The sequence below is a fragment of the Crocodylus porosus genome, unplaced genomic scaffold (assembly GCF_001723895.1).
Source record: "Crocodylus porosus isolate Cpor-Errol unplaced genomic scaffold, CroPor_comp1, whole genome shotgun sequence".
Taxonomy (NCBI): Eukaryota; Metazoa; Chordata; order Crocodylia; family Crocodylidae; genus Crocodylus; species Crocodylus porosus.
Genome location: NW_017728931.1, coordinates 6,769,869 through 6,793,660, shown reverse-complemented (window position 1 = coordinate 6,793,660; position 23,792 = coordinate 6,769,869). Strand labels below are relative to the sequence as shown.

Below are 23,792 nucleotides of genomic sequence, written 5' to 3'. Positions count from 1 at the left end.
CCTGTGGCTTGCATCTTTGGCACCCCTATGGTAGATATAAACAAACCAGTGATGGTAAGTTTAGCTCAGTAGCTGTGAACAGGCTGCCAGTGGTGTGTAAGAATCATAGTAGAAGGATCAAGTGCTAAGAGATTTGGGAGGATGAGGTAAGAGTTTTGTTTACCAGAGACAGCATTTGAAAGGCAGGTATGCAGGAAGCCCAAAGATGCTCACAGAAGAAACCACAAAAAGAGTGATTTAGAGCTTAAATACCCACTTTGCAGGCTCCTTTGGAAGTTGCACAAAACAAGAGCTCTGATGGCATGACTCATTGCTTTCATGTCTAAACTGTCTTGTCTAAATTATAAATCGTTCAGGAACTTTGGCACTGTGGACTCATGCTCCCTGCTCTTCCACTAAAACAATTAACACTGTAATACTGTTACACTTGTGTACATAAACGTATACTTCACAAACTTGATGGTAGGTTGTCTTAACATGGGACCAGTGATGCAGTAGTGAATTAGACATGGCATACTAAGCATACACCATTTTCTAAAGCAGTTTATTTACCTTTGTCCTCAACGTTTTGCCATGAATATGTTGGGACATAGTTAAATGGAGTTGAAGCAAGCTGGGCAGCATGTGCAAAGTCTGTTGTGTTATTTGGACTAAGTGCCAATGTTTTATTGCTATCCGGTACAGCCCATCCTGTGGAGTCGTCCATCAAGAACTCTGTTGTCCGAGTGCCCTCCTACACAAGAGAGGGTGAAAAAAAACAACATTCCTCAGGTAGTTAAAATAAATCTGCAAGGCTCACTCTTCATGCAGAAGTTTCCCATACTTTTGTAGTTAATCCTGAAGCAGCGATGTTTTTAACAAATAATCACAAATGGAAACGCTGGTCTGTTCTGACATCCTTTAGACAGAAATAAAGCCTCCCATTGCTAGAGAAGCCACCATGACAACATCTGAAAACTCTTGAATCCTGCCTAATTCCCAAGCTTACCTATATAGACAAAGGCAAAAAAGCAACCTTAGTGAGGCTCTACAGCCACCACTTAACTACATCAGTCACGGAAGCACTGTTGGACTTATCCATACAGAAAGCAACCTGAGAGCTCTGCATATGGCTGACCATCCTCAGAGGTAGCCATCATCAGTGTTAACAGAAGTTATAGCCAACAGCTTCAAAATTTAATCCTTATGAATTTTGTGGGAAGGAATGGAGAGGAAAACCAGGAAGAGCAGACCAGAATTCCTGTGTAGTGATTTGAGCTAGTTAGTATAGAATATAATAATGAATGACAATTGCTTTGTAAAACTACAGTCTGTATGTGTAGGTGAATGAGTGTGATGAGCGTAGAGCGAATGGAAAGATATTGAAAGAACAATGTGCAGACGAACAAATAGTCCAATAAATGAAACTACTTCCATGATCCCCTAATATTTGTTAAAATTAGCTTGTACTTACTTTTAATGGTGCAGCACATGCAGTTGAGAGACGTTTTCCAAGGGCTCCGACCTCTGCAGTCTTGTTTTTATGCTGTGGGACACTAACAGAAATTGCTTTTTAAAAATAATTTTTAGTAGAACCTTCACAAGAAACTAGAATGGAGAATTACAGACTAATTGCATTGAAAGTTAAGAATCAGAGATGCTTATAATGGTCTCAATAGATATAATAATAATTCTAATAAAAATCTGTCCCTAGTCACCAGGGAAGCCATGCAATTATGAGTCACTACGATTATACTCAACTTGGTTTCAGCTATACCACAGAGCAGTTAGAACAGAATGCCAAAAACACCCACAACCTTGACTTGTTGGCGTGCCAGGTGCTGACGGCGGTGAAACCCACGAGAAACCCAAGCCTTATTGTGGCAGTACAGCACCGGCTCCTTCCCTGCCATCCGCCCCAAGGTGCACATGCCAAGCAAAATGCCTTCCATGCTCTGGCGCCCATGCCAGGGTTGCCTACCCCTGAGTTGGAACTTCCCATAAATCACAATTCCTGTAAGAGTCCTAACCTGCAAAGATTAAAGCCCCCTGTGATGGCGCCAACAGCCATCATAGCACAACACTAACCTGACAGACAACCCCTAAGAAAGGCATTTCCATTTGTGACTAGCTTCTTACCGGCTGTTCTCTTTTTCAGGCTCATCTTCAAAGATGGAAAATGCAGGTGTAACAGGCGCAAAATCATTAGCTCTCATGCTTCTACAAGTCTCTGAAAGTCAAAGAGAAGTCAATGCTGTTTTGACTTTACCTAAACAGAACACATCCTACTGCAAGTAATTTTAGCTACTCCAACAGCAACTAGCCTGTGTCTATTCCCTACATGAAGTGTGTAGGATTATCTTATCAACTGTAGGAGTAATATACCCTTTAAATATTATATAGATATGCTTTGTGGGTCAGTTTAGTTAAAATGAGTTCTAATGCGAATGCAAAGGAAAGCATACAGGCAATGGAAAAAATGGCAAATCATCAAGCAAGTGTACCAGGAAATAGCAAGAACAGGGACAAAATCAGGAAGGCAAAAGATAAAGAGTAAGTTGGCAAGGGAGGTTAAAGAGAACAAGAAGAGGTTATACAAGTATGTTGGTGAGAAAAGAAGGAGCAAAGAAGCTTTGGGTCTACTGTGAAACAGTCAGGGGAAATGAGAGGTAGAGGGCAGGGCTACTCAACAGCTACTTTGTTCGGTCTTCACAAAAATTAAGCTGCAGTCAGACACCCTGTAAGGATTGTCTGGATAAGGAGGGGGCCAAGCTGAGTGAAGAGATTACAAAATATACGGTCAGACCTTTTGTGGGGTCTGAATGAATTCAAGTCAGTAGAGCCTGATGAACTTCACTCCAGGATACTGAAGGAACTAGCACAGATCTCAGAGCCCTTGGCAATGATCTTCATGAAGTTATGGAGACAGGTCAAGTCCCAGAGGACTGGAAAAGCACCAGCATAGTGCCCCTCTTTACAAAAATCAAAAAGGAGGACCCAGGGAACTACAGACAAGTTAGCCTCACCTCAATACCTGTAAAGTTACTGGAGGATATCATAAGAAAGGCCGTTTGTATGCATCTGGGAGGAGAAAAAGCTGATCACAAGCAGCCAGCCTGGATTCGCTAACAACAAATTGCGTCAAACAAACTTGATCTCCCTCTTTGACTAAGTAAATACTTGGGCAGATGAAGGGAATACTGTGGATATAGTGTATTTGGACTTCAGCAAGGCTTTTGACAAGATCCCACATGCCTTCTCATAAACAAAATTGGAGAAATGTGGGCTGGATAAAACTACTATAAAGTGGATGGATAACTGGTTCAATAGCAACACATAAGAGATAATTAATAATAGATCCATGTCAGAATGTCAGGTTTGGAGTGGAGTGTCCCAGGAGCCTGTCCTGGCCCAGTGCTTTTCAACATGTTAATTAATTATCTGGATGCTGGCATAGAAAGCTTCTCAAGCACATTTGGAGATGAAATGAAAATGGAAAGGATTGTGAACACGCTGGAGGATGGGAGTGCAATTCAGAAAGATCCTGAAAGATTGGAAAGCTCAGCTGAAGGTAACTGAATGAAGATCACTTCTGAGAAATGCAAGGTGCTACACCTTGGGAAGAACAATCAAAAATAAAATTCAAAACAGGTAACAATTGGATGGATGGCAGCACTATGGAAAAGAATCTACGAGTCTTGGTAGATCACAGACTCAATGTGAATGCAGTTTTGGGATGCATCAACAGAAACTTTAGGTGAAAGATACATGAGGTGATAATGCTTCTATTCAACACTAATTATTCACAGAGACATAGATTGTAAGGCCAGAAGAGACTTCGGAAGATCATTGGGTGCAGCAAGTCTCCTCTTGGTCTTCTCTTCTCCAGATTAAATAAGTCCAGTTCATAGATTCATAGATTTTAAGGGGCTGGAAGGGACCTTGAAAGATCATCAGGTCCAGCCCCCTGAACCAGGCAGGAAAGACCAGTGGATCAGGTGACCCTAGCAAGATGACTATCCAGTCTCCTCTTGAAGATTTCCAGGGTAGGCAATTGTACCACTTCTGGAGGGAGCTTATTCCAGTCTGGACACCCTAACTGTGAAGAAGTTTTTCCTAATGTTGAGCCTGAAATGGTCTTCCAGGAATTTGTGGCCATTACTTCTGGCTCTCCCCAAGGGTGCCCTGGTGAACAGCTGTTCACCAAGCCCCTGATGTACTCCCCTGATGTGGCTGTAAACTGCTACCAAGTCCCCTTTCAGCCTTTTCTTTTTCAGGCTGAAGAGTCCCAGGTCCCTCAGCCTTTCCTCATATGGCCTGCTGTGTAAACCTCTAGTCATACAGGTGGCTCTTCTCTGGACTCTCTCAAGTTGCACCACACCCTTGTTAAAGTGCGGCACCCAGAACCGGATGCAGTACTGCAGTTGGGGTCTCACTAGTGCCGATTAGAATGGGAGAATCATTTCCTTCATTTTGTTGGAGATGCATTGATTGATGCATGCCAGAGTATTATTTGCTCTGCTGACAACAGAGTCGCACTGCCAGCTCATATTCATGCTGTGGTGTATTATTACCCCCAGGTTTCTTTCATTCATAGTGCTGGTCAGGTTGGCATTGCCAAGCCTGTAGGTGTGCAGGGGATTGTTTATCTCCAGGTGGAGCACTTTACATTTCTCAACGTTGAACTTCATCTGGTTCTGATTCATTCAACTTGCTAGCCTGTCCATATCCACCTGTATCTGTAGCCTATCTTCAAGCATGACCACACTTCCCCATAACTTGGTGTCACCTGCAAACTTGGCCAGTGAGCTCTTCACCCCCACATCCAAATCACTGATGAAGATGTTGAAAAGTACAGGACCAAGCACCGACCCCTGTGGGACAGTGCTGCCCAAGTCTCGCCAAGAAAACAGTTCCATTCATTAGGACTCTCTGGGTCCTACCCCACAGACAGCTTTGTACCCACCTAACTGTCTCGCAGTTAAGCCCACTATCTTCCAATTTTCTTGCGAGATCATGGCATACCAGATCAAAGGCTTTTAGGAAGTCAAGGTATACAACACCCACCACTTCTCCCTTATCCAGGTGGCGAGTTACCTGATCGTAAAAGGAGATGAGATTGGTAAGACAAGACCTATCTGCGACAAAGCCATGTCGGCCATCATTCAGAATCCTACCTTCTGCAAGCCTGTTGCACATAGACTCCTTAATGTTTTTTCTAGATTTTCTCTGGGATAGAAGTTAGGCTAATTGGCCTACAGTTACCTGGGTCCTCCCTCTTCCCCTTCTTGAAGATGGGCACAACATAGGCCCTCTTCCAGTCCTCAGGGACCTCTCTGGAGCACCACAAGTTTTGGAAGTTTCTTCAGGGGCTCCGCAGTGACATCAGCCAGCTCCTTCAGCACCCTTGGATGGAGTTTACCTGGTTCTACTGACTTATATATGTCTAAATTCCTTTAATTGATCACACAGCAGTTCTGTGGGAACAGTAGGAAGGCAGTCATTTCTGCCCTGCTAATTCTGCACCCAATGTGGCATGATTTTCCCCATGCCGCGGTGAAACACAGAGGCAAAGCAATTATTCAGAATTATCCTGAGTGTTGGTAACCAGCTGCCCTGAATTGTTGAGCAGTGTGGCCCCACATTCCCATTTGCTTTCCTCTTGTTCCCTATGTACCTAAAGAAGGACTTTTTCTTGTCCTTGATTTCCATCGCTAATCTAAGTTAGTTGCTGCCTTAGCCTTTCTGCTTTGTTCCCTACAATTGCAGGCATTTGGTGTATAGTTTTCCTTGGGGCCTGTCCCCAGCTTCCATTGTTTGTACACCTCTTTCTTCTTTGTAAGGAGGACTGTCCTTTCCCTGTTTAGTCAAGAGGGCTTCCCAGCCCCTCTGCTGCCCTTTTTCTGCATGGAAATGGACTTTCTTTGTGTTTTGAGGATCATGTCCTTAAGAAGCAACCACTCTTCATGCACATCTTTTGCCTTTGGTCCCTGGTCCCACAGCACGTGCCCTACGAGTGACCTGAACTTGTTGCAATTTGCATTTTTAAAGTCCAAGACTTGAACCCTGCTATCCAATTTGTCTGCCTTGTGATGGACAGTGAACGCGATGGTTTCATGGTCACTGTCACCCAGGCTACCCTGTGTTTTTAAGTCAGTGACCAGGTCATCTCCTTCGGCCAGGACCAAGTCTAAAAGAGTGTTAGGTCTCACCCAGAGTGCTGCATGCAGTTTTGGGCTCCATATTCCAAAAAGGATGGGAAGAAGTTGGAGAGGATCCAGACATGGATGACAAAGTTCTTGGAAAGTAAGTCATATGAGGGGAGGCTGAAGGAGCTAGGCATGTTCAGCTTGCATAAAAGGCCTTTAAAGAGGATACATGATAGCAGTCTTCAAATACTTGAAGAACTGCTATAAAAAGAAAGAACACTTTTTCTCTCTTTCTGTGGAGAGTAGGATATGGACCCTTGGCTTGAAGTTGCAGCAAAATAGTTTTAGATTGGATGCGAGGAAAAACTTCACTGTTAGATCAGTGAGGCAGTGGAATAGGCTACTTAGGGAAGTAGTGGACTCTGCATCACTGGAAGTGTTCAAGAAGAGGTTGCAGAGCCACTGGTAGGAAATGATCTAGGCATAGCTATGTCTGTGTTCTACTATGGGTATTTCCCATGCTTCTGGCCTTTGCTGGTTGCACCCTACCCCTTTCTGCTACATATGTCAGCGTTTTTAAGCCTTCCTCAGTGGCATTGGGTGCTGGCTGCAGCCAAGGTTTGGGATTTTGACTGTGTGTCTGTGCTCCTGCTGGGACTTAAACCCAGAGGTTTATGGGTAAAGGCTTTTGCCCCTCTGCTCAGGATCATACTGATCACGACATTCGGAGCTGGGAAGAAATTTTACCCCATGGTCAGATTAGCATGGACTATGGGGGGTTTTGCTTTCCTCTAGCAGGGAGTGTGGCTCTCTACCCAGGACCTTTTGAACATATATTCACAATTAAATAGAACTATTAACTATCAAACAGAAGCAGGATGTTGGCTGTCATGGTTCTCCTGCCTTACCTGTAGCAGTTTAGGGTGTTGTCTTGTGCTGTATCAGGTTTGACGGTAGTTTTATAAAGAGTTTAGATTATAAATTTATATAGGGTGGTTTGGATAGGGATCATCCTGCCTCAGGCAGAGGGTTGGACTAAATGATCTCTAATGCTCATTTCCAGTTCTACTGTTCTGCGATGTGATTTTATGATGATGATGATTCCCTTCCCACCCCCAGAGGAACTCATTACAGATTTGACACTGCCACCCACTAGAGCAGGGGTGGGCAAAATATGGCCCGTGAGCTGGATCCAGCCAGCCAAGCCATTCTAACCAGCCCGGGGGGACCATAAAAAATTTTGAAAATGAATATTTATCTGCCCCTAGCTCCTGTCAAATATGACAGAAGACAGAGGCAGTGGGACCCAGGCGAAGCACCAGCAGGCTCCCGCAACAGCAGGGCCCGCTTGGCTGGGCCCCCCCAAGCTGGAAGCCCCTGTCTAGTAGGGGCTTCTGGCCTGGGACTGTGGGGCTGTTCATGCCTGAACTGGCACAGGAAATTCAGGTATGGGTGGGTGGGCAAGGGAAGATTATGTGGATCACCCCAGTCCTTGAGGCCAGGTGGGAAGGTGGTAGTGGAGGGGAGTGGCATGGGGGGGCCACTGCCAGTGGAGTCCAGAGCAGGGGTGTAGGCTGGATGGGGTCTGTGGAGGTGGGCTGGGCTGGGCTGCACCAGCAGGGAGAAGGGAGGGCTCACCTGGCTCTATAGACCTCCTGCCAGCCGGAACTCCACGCTCCTGCCACCCTGCTCTGGGCCCCACTGCCCCAGGGACGCTGGCGCAGCCCCCGTGCTCCTGCCCAGCTGCTGCTTGCTCCTGCATGCCTGCTCATTCCCAGTGCCCCTGCCGCACAGTACAGGTAGGGATAAGTGCACAGCCCCAACCCGTGCGCCCTGCACTTGCCTATGGGGGCTGAGCTGCAGTGGCAGGGATGGTGCTCAGCATGGGAGAAAAGTGCCTCGTCCCGCCTCACTTCCTGCTGCAGCCAGCCAGAGCCCACACAGGGCTGTCCTGCCTCTCCGCCTCACCATTGGAGAGTAAGCACAGGCAGCCCCACATAGGATCCAAGAGGTTGCAGCACGGGGCAGTGGCCACAAGGAGGGGGAGTGGCAGCTTTTCCCCCCCCGCACTGAGCACCATTTTGTTCCTCGCCGCCGCTGCTACACAGGCCCCACACCAGCTTTAAGTTGCCCATTGGGGCTGAGCTGCAGCAGCAGCAGCTGGACACAAACTGGAGGAACGCGGCACCCCTGCTCATTGCTGGTGGGCAATGTTTGCTGCTGCTGCCTTCCTGGAGCTTGCACTGTGCTATAGACTGCGGTGCAGCTGCTTCACCACCACCTCTGAGTTGCCCTGTGGCTGCTCCACGTGGCCACTGCTGCTGCACCGAACAGCATGGGACCCAGGTAGCAGCAGTGGCAAGGAACTAACTGGTGCTCAACGCGGGGGAAAAGCGGCCACCCCACCTTCTGTGGCTGGTGCCTCATGCTGCAGCCACTCGGAGCCCGCACAGGGCTGCCTGTGCCTACCCTCCATTGCTACCACTGCTCCATGGCCATGTGAAACAGTCACTGGGCAGCACAAGTGACGCAGCAGAGGAGCAGAACAGCCCTACGTGGGCTCTGGCCAGCTGTAGCAGAGAGTGCCGGCAGTGGGGGCTTTTCTCCTGTGCCGAGTACCATCCCCACCACCACTGCTCAGCCCAGATGGGCAAGCACAGGGTCAGGGCTGTGCACTTGCCCCCGCCTGTACCATGGGGCTGGAGCAAGGGCACTGGGAGTAAGCAGAGCGAGAGGCAGCCGGGCAGGAGCGCAAGGCCCACGCCGCTGCCCCAGAGCCAGCACTGGCGGGGTGCAGAGCAGGGTGGCAGGAGCATGGGGTCCTGGCAGGCATGGGCTCTATGGAGCCAGGTCAGCTCCTCCTCTCCCTGCTGGTGCAGCCCATCCCAGAACCATAGACCCCTGCCAGCCCATACTCTGCACTCCTGCTGCCCCACTCTGGGCCCCATCGGCACCAGCGCTGCACACTGATGCAGGCCCCATGCTCCTGCACACTACTTTCTTCCACTCCCCCCCACCCCACTTTCCTGCCTGCCAAACACTTTGCACTACATGGCTCCCATACCCACACACACACACACATCCCCAAACCCCCATATGCAATCACTTCTGCATATACAGCACAAACACACACAAATCAAGACAAAAATATATTTGTTAATTAAATTAAAATATATTACTATGTGTGTTTGATTTTTAGTATGTAATTTGGTTTTTTTCCACTAAGACAGCAAACTCTCTTCCCCAAAGCAGTACTTCCAGGGGCAAGGGGAGGAACTTCTGTTGGCAAAAGTCAGAGGTTAGGGGCTAGACTTCTGGTCCCAAGATGGCAACCAGGGAGTGGGGCACCTGTCAAGGGGAGGGGCTACCCATGCAGCCCTTGATAGCTTGCCAAAATTTGGTAAGTGGCCCTCCACCAGAAGTAATTGCCCACCCCTGCACTAGAGGGAGAATCAGGCAATCTGAAAAACCCAGAAGAAAGCCACTTTCAGTGCCAGTGGGGATGGAGAAAACAAATACTTCACAAAGCTCTAGAGCACTGTATACCTGCTCTCACGGCAGAAGACAAGGGAACTGCTTTAGAGAAAACATAACAGGTTTGGAAGAAGTGAGGTGGGAAGAAAAGCAGCAAGAGGAGACGTTGTCATGAAACAAGGTCTTGCCTGACCACATATTTTTCAGACTTTTACTTGTCCTCATGCCACGCTCAGTAAAATGAATTGGTCATTGCTATTTTAGAGACCACAGGAGTTTGTACAGTTGGTTTCCTCCATTCTAAAACTAGGAATAAGGGTCCACAGCAAAAATCATGATGTCCTCTCTAAAAACCAAGAGTAGGCTGGTTCAGAGACACATGACCATAGTAAATCTATTTTCTGCACTTCAGCGGGCAAATAAATGCACCATGCTTCTGGTAGATCACCCATCCACTTACTGAGGAGGAACATGTAGCAGAGAACTTTATACACATCCTAGTCCACATGCAGTCCTCTAACATTCACGGGTGCATCAGTTCAGGACTAATATCGATAAGCAAAAAGGAAAAAGGAAGATGTCTCTTCGAAGAGAAAATGATGTCAGAATATGAACAAGGGCTTTTTCAGAACTGACTTTAGATGCTAGTAAAATATTCATGAAGAGGCAACAGAATTAAGTCCAATGTAGCATGCCCCGTCCCTGAAATCTGTGTAGGACGTAACGTAAAAGTATTTTTCCTTTGCTAGATCTTTGCACCAGCATTTAGAGCTTGACAGTAAACAAGACTCATATTAAATCCTGAAGGAAGAAGTACCTTTGCCTTTCCACTGCTATACAAAGTATCATTCTTCCCCTTCAAATAAAGCACATTACCAGTTTAAACTTCAGAGTTGGAGTGAAGCCTTATGATCAAAACCTGAATGATACATACCACTTTTTCTACAATAGGCCTCAAACATTTCCTTGCTGTCTTCAAGGGAGGTTTCATGCAGGAGGGGAATCTGAAACATATCCATGACAAAACCTAGTAAAAATAAAGAAAACCACCTCAGAATCGCAGAGAAATGACAAAAACAGTGACATTAAATGCATACTAATCAATGGGCTTTCAGGACTATGCAGTCAATCATCTCATAAAAGATAAGTGAAAAGGGCAGAAAAACCAAATGAACATTTACAGATGAACAGTTATCAATTACTTTCACTTTTTGAAGCTTAAATTGTAGCTAGCGTTGGATTTCTCAGTGAATTCTATTTATCCCCTTGAATATTCAAAAAAGCAAGGAAACACACAATATTTGCTTTGTTTTTTTGCACTTGGAGACATATGAATCAAGGATTGAATCAGATTTTGTTCCATACCTACATTATCCTTTCTTAGGTTATAAAAATATAACATGGGATTTCAATTATACTGCCTTCTGTATGACAACAGAATTGTGATCACATTCTATATTTCCTCAATTTATATGTTCTTAAATGAGAATCATGAGCAGTTATTGAGTCATAATAAGGTGATTGCTTTCCATTCAGGGGAAACTAATGCTGCAGTTATTAATTTCTTAGCACAGCTATTCTGGTCTCACATCTGTTGACTCAAACAGAACTGTTCAGCAACTATAAATACAAAAAGTCTCTCAGACTTTGCACCCAGTAACAGAAGATACTGGGAATTTCCTTCAGGATTGGGACCACTCAGTAAAAGGAGCAATTCCCTCCCTTTATAAAACATTCTGGGTTATGCAACCCACTACAAGTAGAAGATAATTCAGCTGTTTGCGTTAGATATGATTTTCCTTGGCTTATTGTGCCCATACTTTTGTTGGCAGCTCCTAGCAACTAAGTTTTTAAACAGGTCAGGGTAAAATTCTGGTTCTACTAAAGACTGAGGCAGTCAGCTGAAGCCAAACAGGGTAGATTTGTACCATATAGATTAACTCAGGGTGTGTTTACATGTTCATTAATGAGCTTTAGGTAATGCATATTACATCTCGTACCTCCAGGTGCCTGTAGACATGCTGCAAGGCTGCACATCAGTGCAGACTTGATTAATCAGTGGAACCAGAATTTTACCTGACCTGTTAGAATCTTAGTTGCTAGAAGCTGACCACAAAAGCATGGACACAGTAAAGCCAAGGAAAAACACGTCTACTAACACAAACAGTTGAATTATCTTTCACTTCCAACAAGCTGCATAACCTAGAACAAGGTATGTTCTTAATGTTTTATAAAGGGGAGGAATTGTTCCTTCTACTGAACATGGCAATTACCATGATCCAGCCAGCCTCCATGTCTTGTGCATCAGCAACCCTACACTTCAAAATGGCATTGGGGCGCTTGAACTAAAGCTTGACACAAGACGCTGTGGCACTTTAATTAGAGCGCCCCCACCCCCGAAGCATGTGTAGAAGTGCCCTCCATTGTGAGGTATTAGAAAAATACACATTAGTTAAAAGAGCATAGTTTTTTTCTGATTCTTTAAATGCACATTAAAATAGGCTAATGCATATTAAAGCACATGTGTATACATGCCCTAAGATATATAGCATAAACTTTCATGAGCCTAAGCTCACTTTATCAGATACAGTGAAAGGACATGCACAAAGCAGTGAAGACTGTCATGAACTCAAATAGAACCAGGTTGTCATCTCATATACTTACCCAGCGCTTCTCTAGTATGAACAGTGGGTGATGGTTGTACTTTGAATGGCGTTGCCTGCATTACTCCTCCCAGGGAGGTGTTTGGTGTGATTTGAGCGGTATTTCCAGAAACAAATGAAGAATGTCCGACTTTAGGTGCTAGAAACAGAAATGTTCAACAAATGCTCAATTTTATGATTTCTAACTAACTGGCTAGTAGCAAGTAATGTTCTAAGACTATTTTATTCTGTCAGGGAGTACTTGAGAAGGCATTAGGGGGTATATGCCAGAAGGCGAGGACGGAGCGCTGCCACGCAGCATCCCACGCAGATGCTGCCCACCTGGTTGGACGTGGGGGAAGTTCACACAGGGTAGCTGCTGCTGCTTTGCATCCAGCCACCCCCTCTGTCCAGCCACCAGGGGTACACTGATCCAAAAAAGGTTGAAAACCCCTGCTCTAAGTAGAATTACAGTCAGTTTCAGAGATGGGTAAAGCTGGATGGAATTATCATCTGACCTACTTTGACTTCCCATCTATCACAGGCCATTACATTTCACCCAAATATCCTTTATTATAAGCACCAAAACTTGAATTAGATAAAAGAATTTCAGTCCATGGGAGACCAAATAAACTACACTAAAAGCTTTGTTATCCGGCACCTACGGGGAATGGAGGGTTCTGGATAACAAAATATGCCAGATAACTGAGCGGCCCGAACAGGCATCTTTGCGTGTTCGGGCCGCCGCCTGTCCTGCCGCGTCTTGGGTGTTGCTGCCCCTCCCACCATGTTGCCACCCTTCCTGCGGGCCCTGAGGGACAAGGAGGGGGGGACCTGCATAGTCTGCTATGCCCCCAGGCCATGGGGGGCTCTGCGAAACCAGAAGTGCCACAGTGGGCACTTCCGGTTTCACTTTTCCCTTAAAAGCTGGCATGCTGATTAACACAGCATGCCAGCTTGTAAGGTGCTGGTCAACACAGCTTTTGCTGTATTATGTGCTAGATGTAACAGGAGAGACTGACATGTCACTAGTACTCAAAGACCATGTACTGGCACAAAAATAGAGAAAATATGCCTTGATGATGCCAGCAGTTGAGTGACATCCAATACTGTAAAGGAAGGAAGCCAAAACAAAAAACAAAAGCCAAACCACAATGTTTCCAAGTCCCTTTCCAAAGCTGATAATCAGCCTGGCACAGAGTAAACATGCCAGATACCCAAGAAGGGATTTTCTGTGCTACCTCAGACAATTGAACATCCCATGCAATGTCCTCCCCAGCTCTGATCAACCAAAGCAGAAGAGAAAGACAAGAGAAATAGTTTTTCTGTCCAATTGTGTATCAGAAAAATAAACCTTCCCAATGCTTACAGGTTATGAGATGAATCCCCAAAGCATGGAATTTCATAACCACTATTCTCAACACAGAGCAAGAAGTGTTATAGAATTAAAGGAGAGGAGAGCTGGAAAAGACCACAAGAAATCATGTAGCCCCATGCTCTGCACTGAGACAAATATACCCAGACAATGTTCATCAGATGGGTCCACTCTGTCCTTAAAACCTCCAACAAGGAAACTTAACGAAATTCACACAATAAATTAAAGCAGCTCTATGCTTATTGCCCTGACCGGCAAGATAATACAGTATTAGTGTTTGAACAGTTGCATTCAACTTTGAAATAAGATGCAATTTTCTTGCTATGAAGCTCCAGAAAGTAAAATGCCATTTTATGTCTGCTAACTGAGTTAATTTTGTTTAACTATGAAACAAGATTAAATTACATCTTTAAGAACGTGTTAAATATTGTTAGCTCCCAAACAAGAAGTCCTAAACTCACCAAGATTAGAAGCTGCATAGTATATTCCCCCCAAGCCACATATGCAACCTGAAATAGGATCACCATTTCTATAACTGTTAATTTACCTTCCTTTGTTTCTGTAAAGGCGCCTATCTTGGGGCCAGGTGTGTTCTTGTTTGAGCGCCTTCAAAGGAAAAAGAAAGAGTATTAGTTTGAAATCTGAGCAAATCTTTAAAAACACCCCTAGTTTAAAGGTGAAGAATTTGCTGTACCATAAGGAGTAACGTCCTTAAAACATCTATTTGGGCCAAATAAAGAATTTTCTCCAGAGAGGAGTGAGATTATGGTTAAGGATCCTAACATTTTCACAAAGATGCATTTCTCCTACAGTAAAATTAATTCCTGCACACTAACAGCACTCTTCACAAAATCTACACAGAAAACACCAGCTCATGCAAAAGTTGCAATACACATTATAAGATGAGAGAGATATTTAGCTAAGTTAGTCTGAAGACAGACGAAGGCAGGGCCAGGTGGCACCTTAGACACCAACTGGTTCAGAAAGGTATGAACATTCATAGCTGACAGCCTACTTCATCAGATGTTATGACAAAGCTTCATAGCATCTGATGAAGTACAGTCACCTGCAGAAGCTTATGCTTCTGTTAGTCTCCAAGATGCTATCCTTGCCTTACCTTCTACATGATAGAATGGATTCAAAAGTGCAAACCTATCAGTAAACTACTGCAAGCAAGAAGCTTACAAGCTAAAAAAGAGAAGCCACAGCATTATAAGCTAACAAGAAAGGTTCAAGAAACCAGAAATCTTTTCAATCTTACAAAGTAGAACAAGAGTTCCTTGTTTGCAACCCCATAGAATATCACATTTTCTCACATATAACATACCCCAGAACATAACACACTTTATTTTTGAAAGGCAGAGTGGAGGAAAACATTATTTTTTCTCCAGCATTATGGCTACATAGAGCAAGGACAGAGCCTAATCTTCAGCTGACTCATTCTTCCTTTCCTGCATAATTAAAGCTGAAACCCTAGCTGCTGCTGAAGACTGGTCTCCATGAGTAAATATATGATTTTGAAAAGACCTAAAGAGTCCCCAAGACTGAAATAGGAGAGAAACTACAAGCAGCTAACAGACAGCAAAACTGCCCTAAGAAAGGTTAGATGGATTAGTGGTATATAATAAAGACCATTAAAAAGAAGAGACAGTCTTTAATAGCTCTGGAATGAAAAACAATAAGCCATTAAGTCAATTGACTCCCTCAGCTGCCTGAATAGTAAATGCAACAGCTGATGCATTGTGAAGCAGGAATCAAAGCAGGGTTCTTTTATCCCAAGCAGATCAGCTTCCTGCTTATTACACACACCCAAATTTTAGAGGGCAGATTTTGGGAGGACAGGCAAATGTTCTATGAGAAAAATACAGTATCCAAATACAAGGAGCATGCTTCAGCAGGACTGTGCTTTTGCAGTACTACAAAAAACCCCTGGGTACTATAAAGAGGAAAACCAGAGTCCAATTTACAAGACAGCTATACAGCTATGAACTTGAACTGGAGTAGCCCAATACAGTCTAAAAAACCCAGAGAATTGTAATATAGTACTGTATAGTAGACTATACAACATGTGTATAATGTTATGAACTTCCAAGCTTTTCTATTGCAATTGTAGAACTTCATGGATAGAATTTCATTTATATAAATATTGATTGATATTTTATATGGCTTGGATTTTATAACAATGCCCTGTATTAAAATCAGGTTTCTAGACTGTATAAAAATGTTAAATACCCATAAAACCTACATGAGAGAACATTCACAAAACATTTCTAAAATAAAACCTACAGGGGTAGTGGTGAACTCTTCCAGGGAATACAATTTTGGTGTCTTATGGAATGTTTCCTTAGATGAGGGATCAAGCTTTATTAAAGCTATGCTGAATTCAGTGACAATTCTGCAAGTTTCTTCCAACAGCCCATGAAAAGTTTTTCTAATGTTTCTCCTTTCTTAGTTCTCTAGCTAAGTGGCTTTCAAACCGTGTTCTGTGGGACACTGGAGTTCTTCAACAGGTTATCGGGTTCCACAGAGATTGGGGGTAACAGCGTCTGCCATAGGTGTGTTGGGTCACCTAGCTCCCCACCAGTTCACATAGCCTGGGGAGCCAGGGGTAGGGGTTCTGCAGCAAAAGTGATATGAAAGGGTTCTGTGACTTTAAAGGTGACTAACCAATTAAGTTGTAAAATGGTCACTGTGGCATTTGTCATCATGAATACTACAACTTCATGTAGGCTTAGCCAGAAAAGAAATAGTACTAAAATTTATCACATACAACATGCAGTTCCCCCAGAAAACAGCTCCTGGAAACTGCAGCATGTGTTATTTGAAAAACAGTAAAAGTTTCTGCCTGTTACAGGCACAAGTGAAAGTAAACTCTACATGCAACTCAGAGGAAGTAGAAAAATGAGCAGGTCCTGCTCTCTAGTTGCTGCTACTTGGTTACTACCAGGAAACATGTTTTTTTCTTCAAGGTGTGTAATATATTCTGTGGCATGTTATATGTGAAAAGATATGGTTTTTCAAATTAAAACCGAACTGGAAGAGTTAAATTTAACTGACTACTGTAAATAAGATAACAAAGTTTTGTTCATTTGAAGACCTGTAAAAATTGGGGTCTGTGGAAAAAAAAAAAATAGAAAAAGATCTTATGCTAATGGCCACCCCTTAAAATAGCATTCTATATTGGACTCAGCCTCAGCAAATGGAATCCTCACTAGGAAATTAAGGTGAGAAGTTATGAAGATAAGCTTAGGTTGCAAGAGAAGCCAACTGAATACTTAACATGTTAATTCAGATCAGCGTAAGAGCAAGAGAAGCTAACTGGACGGCCTCCCTTACAAGCAGTACCAATTGTCTCAGTCAAATTAACTGTAGTTTCCACATATAGAATAAAACAGGTTTGCTTCATGAATTCCTAGCTAGAATTCTGTAGTCCAGCTATCAAGAGTGCTGAGTAACAACTGAAGCAAGAGTTAAAGTCCACTTGTACGTACTGCTGTACAATGTCATGACCATGAGTGAAGTTAGAATGCTCCTGAGTGGGAAGAGACACAGTACTGCTGTTGATGTCAAGTTGTAGTAGACCACTCTGAAGTTCTCCAAGATCTAGTGTAGCTTTGCTTGCATCTTTCTTGTCTGCTGCTTCTGTTAAGGAGGACAGGGTAGTCTGATGGCCAATAGCTTTAACTGGTTGTGGCACAGGACTAAGAGCTGCTGAAGTACTTGGCTGCAGCTGGTCTGGCCCCAAACACCATGAGGTTTGCAGATTTGTAGTTGGATGAACTACTGCCCAGTCTTGTGGTAGAGATGCATGGGGCACAACAGCTGGATGAAGCTTTGCAAGTAAAAAGATTGTTTTAAAATACACTATTAGAATCTTGAAAATCAAGGTCAGTGTTTTAGGTTTTTTTTTTTTTTAAACACAAGTCATTCAGGGGGGAGAAAAAGAAGAAAACCCATGTTTTCCATAAAATGGTAACTTTTCCTGATTGTTTATGCAAGTGTTTTTAAATGTTCTTTAAATCAAAGTTGTATGCATCTGACATGTTTTTCAATATACAAGAGAGCAAAATACTTGCATTAATCTTGATTTCCAAGTTAAGTTTAACTGAATCTGTCTAGACTATGATTCAACTGTAAAGTTAGTTTGCTACTTGATAAAGAATGCTACCACTGACTACAGTACATATTTACCTCTGTTCTAGTGGACACAGTCTGCGGTGCAGATGCTTCTTCTGACTTTGTTTCCACTGGATCTTTTAACGTTAATAATCCATTAAGCTGTTCAAATTTCTGATGGAGGAGTTGTAGCTCAAGAAGGGCAGATTCTTTTCTCTTTGCATAGTCCTCCTCCTCTTTTTCTAAAGGGAAAAACATAATACAATAAGCAGAGCAGGCAGTCAGAGCCTATGCACGTTTTTCATATTGCAGATATTAGAAACTTCAACTTAACATCTTATGCATCTGATTTTATTTATTTTACAGACACAACTGCAGTAGCTAAGGGCAAGTAATAATGACTCTACAAATTTAAAAAAGACAAGGAATTAGAACAAAAACATACAGCTACACACATCAGCTTCCCAAGCTAGCCCTACTACAAACTGCTCAATGATAGCCACCCAATTTTCACAAGATGACATCCAGTCAACTTTGAGTTGACCCCAGTACTTTTTCCCCGCTCTGCTCAGGTCCCTTCCAACCCTACAAACTATGAAACTGTGAAGTCTGCCTTCTAGGGAGCAGGCCTTTGCCTGGATGACTATTCTTTGGTTTCTGATCATAGACAAGTCGGGCTGGAAGGGACCTCTAAAGGTCATCTAATCTAACCCCTGCTTGAGGCAGGATCAGCCCTACCCCAACCATCCTACAGTCCATAAACTAAATTTTACCATAAGTCAACCCTGATACAACATAGGCATAATACCCTAACCCTTCTCTCTCTCAAAGTTCCAGCTTTATATTTTTTTCCTGTTTTTAAGGGGGTGGGGGCCCAAATTAAGACCCCTGCAATGAGACAGTGTGGCTGGGACTGCACAACCACAGCAGAGTGCCGGATGGAGCCCCAAGTGGCTTGTCTTGGAGGCACAGGGAGGGGGTGGTGGCTCCCGCAGGTGCACGCATCCTGGGAGGACATGGGGGCATATGCCTCTGAATCTGTATGCGGGGCAAGGGTGGGTTGGCTCAGCAGTGGGGGAGGGAGCGGGGCTGGGGAAGGGACCGCCCAACTAGGGCAGGGCACAGGACGGAGCTGCATGAGGTGTGGCTCCTGCAGCTACAGCCGCCCCTCGGGGAGGGCATGTGCCCCCAGATCTATGCAGGGGAGGGTGGGCTCCTGCTGTGGGCTGGGCCACAATGCACTCAGGCCAGGCAATGGCAGTGGTGCTGGGAGGTGGCTGCGGGAGGGGGTGGCTACAGAAAATTGTGGAGTGGCTGTAGCTCCTTCCCAGCGACACTACTGCCTGTCCTGAGTGCAGCCCGGCCCAGCCCCCATCAGGAAAAGCCCAACACAGCCCCACCGGCCATGGCATCCAGCCTGCCCTGCACAGATTCGGGGGCACATGCCCCTGTGCCTTCCCAGGCATACACGCAGTAGCAGGAGCTGCCACCTCCCTCCCCCCCGTCCCCCAGATGTGCCATGGTTCCATCCTGCACTCTGCCCCAGCTCCCACTGCTGCACGCACCCCCGGGAGGGCACAGAGGATGTGTGCCCACGGATCTGTGCACAGGGCAGGGCAGGCTGCAGCTGCAGCTGCAGCTGCAGGCTGGGGCAGGCACCAGGCTGTTCCCAGTGAGGGGTTAGGCCAGGCTGTGCTGGAGGTGGGTGGTGGCAATAGGAGAGGGCTATGGCAAATTTTGGGGTGGCTACAGCCCCTCCCGTAGCCCCCTCCCAGCACCACTGTCCACCCAGAGTGCAGCCCAGCCCAGCCCCCACTGGGAAGAGCCTGGTGCAGCCCAGGCCTCAGTCTGCAGTGGCATCCCGCCCTGCCCCATGCAGATCTGAGGGCACATGCCCCCCATGCCCTCTCGGGGTGTACACAGCGGTGAGAGCCGTCCCTCATGTGGCTCAGTCTGGTGTCCCACCTCAGCTGGCCAGCCTCTGCCCCCACCGCTGGGGCCTCAATCTGCCCCCTCCCCCAGCTCATTCCCTCACAACATACTTACCAGTCAGACCCAACTGCTCTTCTACCCACCTGTGTACTGTGCTGCAGCTGTGCACACACACGTGGCATTTATCAGCCACATTAGGTCTAGGATCTTTTTAAGTACCCCTAGGGGTACGCGTATCCCTGGTTGACAATCACTGTCCTAAACTACCACAGGTAAAGCAGGAGAACAGAAGCCAATGTCCTGCTTCTATAAAATGCTGTCAATATATGCTCAAGAGATCCCAGGTAGAGGGCCATGTTCCCACTACAGAGTTAGGCAAACCCCCCCACAGTCTGTACCAGTCTGACCATCAGGTAAAATTCCTTCCTAACCACATATATGGCAATCGGTCCGACCCTGAGCAGAAAGACAAGACTCTCGAGCAGTTTTGATCCCAGCAAGAACACTGGCACACCCCAGTCAGTCCCCAGCCTTGTCTGTAGCCAACACCCAACACCTGATGTCAGGGTGTTTTTAAGCCTTCATGTAGGAGAAAGTGGGGACAGGGGCAAATCAGGAAGGCCCAGAAGCATGGGAAATACTGATTTCTGTTTATATATTTTTCCTTTGTGAATTTAAGGGAGTCCTGTAACACTGATTTGTGAACTGCCTTCTTTTGCTATTAGTAAGCAAGTATCAGTAAGCTGACTTATTCCTTACAAAGGTAATTGTTTCCCATGTGCCAAGAAAAAGGTAGGATATTTTTGGGTTTTGCACAGCATATCAGAGGGCAAAATTAAAGTTCTCTAGGTGTTGCTTTTTTGCTGCAGAACACTTACTTGGGGTAAACAGTGTAGGTGAAAAGTAACGTAAGCTAATCTACGGTGCCTATGTATTTGTAGGCTTGGTTGGATATTGTTTACTCTTAACTGTAAGATCCAAAAACAAACTTAACCATACATTTAAAAATGAACAAGCTAAAGAGAATACAGAAATTAATTTATACAATGCCCCCAGGCTTCCCTCACTGTCATCAATACCACAGATATATTAGCAGAGACCCAGGTCAGGAGTAGCCAGCTGTTTCAAGTACCAATTCCTACCACCATATCAGGGAGAAGTTATGGACAAAAAACAAAATTGCGATGAGTTAAAAAGGGACTTACTGCATGTCAGCTGCTTTGTGGTAACTGCTCACTTGCACACTCCTGAGTGCTGAAAAACTAAACCATACCATCTTAACCTCAGTGAAAGAGGGACAGGTTACTTACTGCAGGTTAATTTTCACTTACATAAGTACATTCAACTGATGGTTACCACAGAACACCTGACAAAGCAAATCCTTGCCCCCCTTTAATTCATAATAATTTAATCATCTGTCTGTATCTGCTATATGTCCCTCCCTACCCCACCAAAAATACTCTGTACTGTGTATTCTATTCACCAGCAGTTTACAATATTATGAAATACAATCTACTAAACTGGGGTGTTCAATCCCCAGCCCACAGGCCAGATATAGTTGTGGCCTTGTGTCATCCAGCCTGTAGAGCTCTCCATGGGTCTGGAAATTTGGCAGGGGGAGAATAGTAGCATTTGTCCTGCATCACCAGATTTCCAGACCCATAGGGAGCCCCAGGCCCTGTTTGCTGAATTAGATGCCCAATCTCAACACAGAGGGCCAGGCAGGGGCACTGTGCCAGACCCCCAGGGACTCAATTCTGATGTGCTGGGGCTGAAGGATGTGGTGCCAGGCCCTTGCAGTCCAATCCCAGCATGCAGGGACAAGAGGGGGCAGTGCCAATCCAACACATGGACCAGCCCCATCTCATTTATGTAGATCGCAGGGCCAGACACTTGAGTGCCACTGTATTGAGTAACCAATCCAGTGCCTAGTATTCTGCCAGTTGGGGAAGTATTTTACTTGTCTCATTCTCCTATCCCTTATCTAGCAGGCAGTGCCAATCAACCCATTGGGAAGTGCCGGAAGTCACCATAGAACAACTCATCTAACATTCCCTATTCAGTGTTTGATCTTGAGAATGCCTTTGGACTTCTGAATCGACACAACAATGAAGAAGAAATGAAATAACCAGCTACTAAGTTTCTATCATGATGAGGTTTTGAAACATGACTAAAAGGAAAGAGATCGAGAAATACCCTGTTCTTTTTGTCTTCTCAGTCGTTCATATTTCTTGAAATAACGCTTGGCTCTTAGTTCTTCAAATGAGAGTTCTGAGCCTTCACAAACAAGCTGGCTTTTATTATACATAGCAACCTGCTCACATCCACTGGAGGCTGAAGATTGCTTTGGAAGAACTGCAGACTTAGAAATATATGTAACATATTCTCTATAGGGGAAGCAAGAAAGCAGTGTTCAAGTTAATTGCAAAGAATTAATATGTTTGAAAAATAAATCAAATGTGATGAAGTCTATACTTGTTCTACTTACATTTTTTCTACTTCACCAGAAGAACAGTGAGTTCCAGCAAGCACTGAACCCTAAAAAAAAGGAGGAAAAAAAAACACCAACACTATTGACAATCATAACAAATGGAGTTCTGGCTCAGTAATCAGGAGGCAAAGAGAGCCTTTAAACTAATTCTGACCAAGGAAACGAGCACAGATCAGTGCAAGAAAAGAGCAGGTTACATAACATTTGGACAAGAGAACCAGGGCTGCTCGTAACACAGCAGTACCAGTTCCTCCAGTCCAGCTGGAGAACAGTTACTAGGCCTTGGCAACTCTGGAGAAGGAAGGAGAGGAGGCAACCAGAGAGGAGACAACTCCACACTCTCCACAATCCGAGCAGGCCGAAAGAGCCAAGCAGTCCCGGACGAAAAAACTCTGAGTGATCGTCACAGGCAACTCCATCCTGAGAGGTACAGAGGGCCCCATCTGTCGCCAGGACCCCTCGACACAAGAGGTCTACTGCCTACCTGGAGCAAAGATTCAGGATGTGAAGGGGATGATCCAGGCCGTGATCCAGCCCACCGATCACTACCCCATGGTCCTAATCCATGTGGGTACTAATGATGCGGCCAGGAGAAGCCCTGATCACCTGATCGTGGACTATCATGCTCTGGGAGGCATGCTGAAGGAGGTAGGGCACAGATGGTTTTCTCTTCTATCCCACCACTGAGCGGATGTGGAAGACGGCATGCAATGTGCATCTCGGAGACCAACTGGCAGCTTTGGGAATGGTGCCTCAAGGTGGGCTTTGGCTTCCTCAACAACGACCCGCACATTACGACAAGAGACATGCTTGGATGAGATGGTCTCCACCTTTTCCCTAAAGGTAAGCATGTGTTTTCTTCTAGGTTGGCAGATCTCCTCTGGTGGGCTTTAAACTAGGCTCGTTGGAGGAAGGGGAAGATGAGGGCAGAGGAAGCCTTGGACTGCCAAACCAAGCAACACCCACAAGCACAGCCCAGCCTAGACCAACGAGCAGAACATATAATGCAGGTAAGCAACAGGGACCAGGGTAATGCTGAAAGTAGGGGGCCAGTGCACACATCCTCAGGAGGCCTCAGATGCCTCTACACAAACGCTCATAGTATGGGTAAGAAGCAAGAGGAACCTGGACGAGGAGTTAAAAAGCACCCTGTTCAAATTTGCTGATGACGCTAAGATGTGGGGGGATGTGGGCACACTAAAAGGGAGGAATAGGCTGCAATCGGACCTAGACAGGTTACAAGGGTGGGTGGAAGAGAATAGGATGGGATTCAACACTGACAAGTGCAAAGTGATGCACCCGGGGAGGAACAACCGGCACCATATCTACAGGTTGGGGAACTCCATTCTTGTCAGTACAGAGGTAGAAAAGGATCTTGGAGTCATCATTGACTCCAAGATGAACATGGGCCGGCAGGGTGGGGAAGTAGTCAGTCGGCCAACCGTACCTTGTCATGCATCCACAGATGCATCTCAAGCAGGTCCAAGGAAGTGATCCTCCCCCTCTATGCGGCACTGGTCAGGCTGCAGCTTGAATACTACGTCCAGTTCTGGGCGCTGCACTTCAAGAGGGATGTGGACAACATGGAGAGGGTCCAGAGGAGGGCCACTCACATGATCAGGGGGCAGCAGGGC

At 45.3% G+C, this 23,792-nt stretch overlaps 1 protein-coding gene across 1 annotated transcript in view; it reads right to left on the bottom strand.

Annotated features, from left to right (window-relative positions):
* The window catches only part of BUB1 (BUB1 mitotic checkpoint serine/threonine kinase), a 58,910-nt gene that overhangs the window by 14,511 nt on the left and 20,607 nt on the right, over nucleotides 1-23,792 (bottom strand). Inside the window, exons 7-16 of the mRNA XM_019544108.1 lie at nucleotides 22,156-22,205; nucleotides 21,864-22,054; nucleotides 17,811-17,977; nucleotides 17,111-17,451; nucleotides 14,167-14,225; nucleotides 12,267-12,404; nucleotides 10,537-10,629; nucleotides 2,119-2,209; nucleotides 1,454-1,535; nucleotides 553-733 (exon numbers count right to left, since the gene is read on the bottom strand). Of these exons, the coding sequence (XP_019399653.1) occupies nucleotides 553-733; nucleotides 1,454-1,535; nucleotides 2,119-2,209; nucleotides 10,537-10,629; nucleotides 12,267-12,404; nucleotides 14,167-14,225; nucleotides 17,111-17,451; nucleotides 17,811-17,977; nucleotides 21,864-22,054; nucleotides 22,156-22,205 (1,393 nt within the window). The remainder of the gene's footprint in view (nucleotides 1-552; nucleotides 734-1,453; nucleotides 1,536-2,118; nucleotides 2,210-10,536; nucleotides 10,630-12,266; nucleotides 12,405-14,166; nucleotides 14,226-17,110; nucleotides 17,452-17,810; nucleotides 17,978-21,863; nucleotides 22,055-22,155; nucleotides 22,206-23,792) is intronic.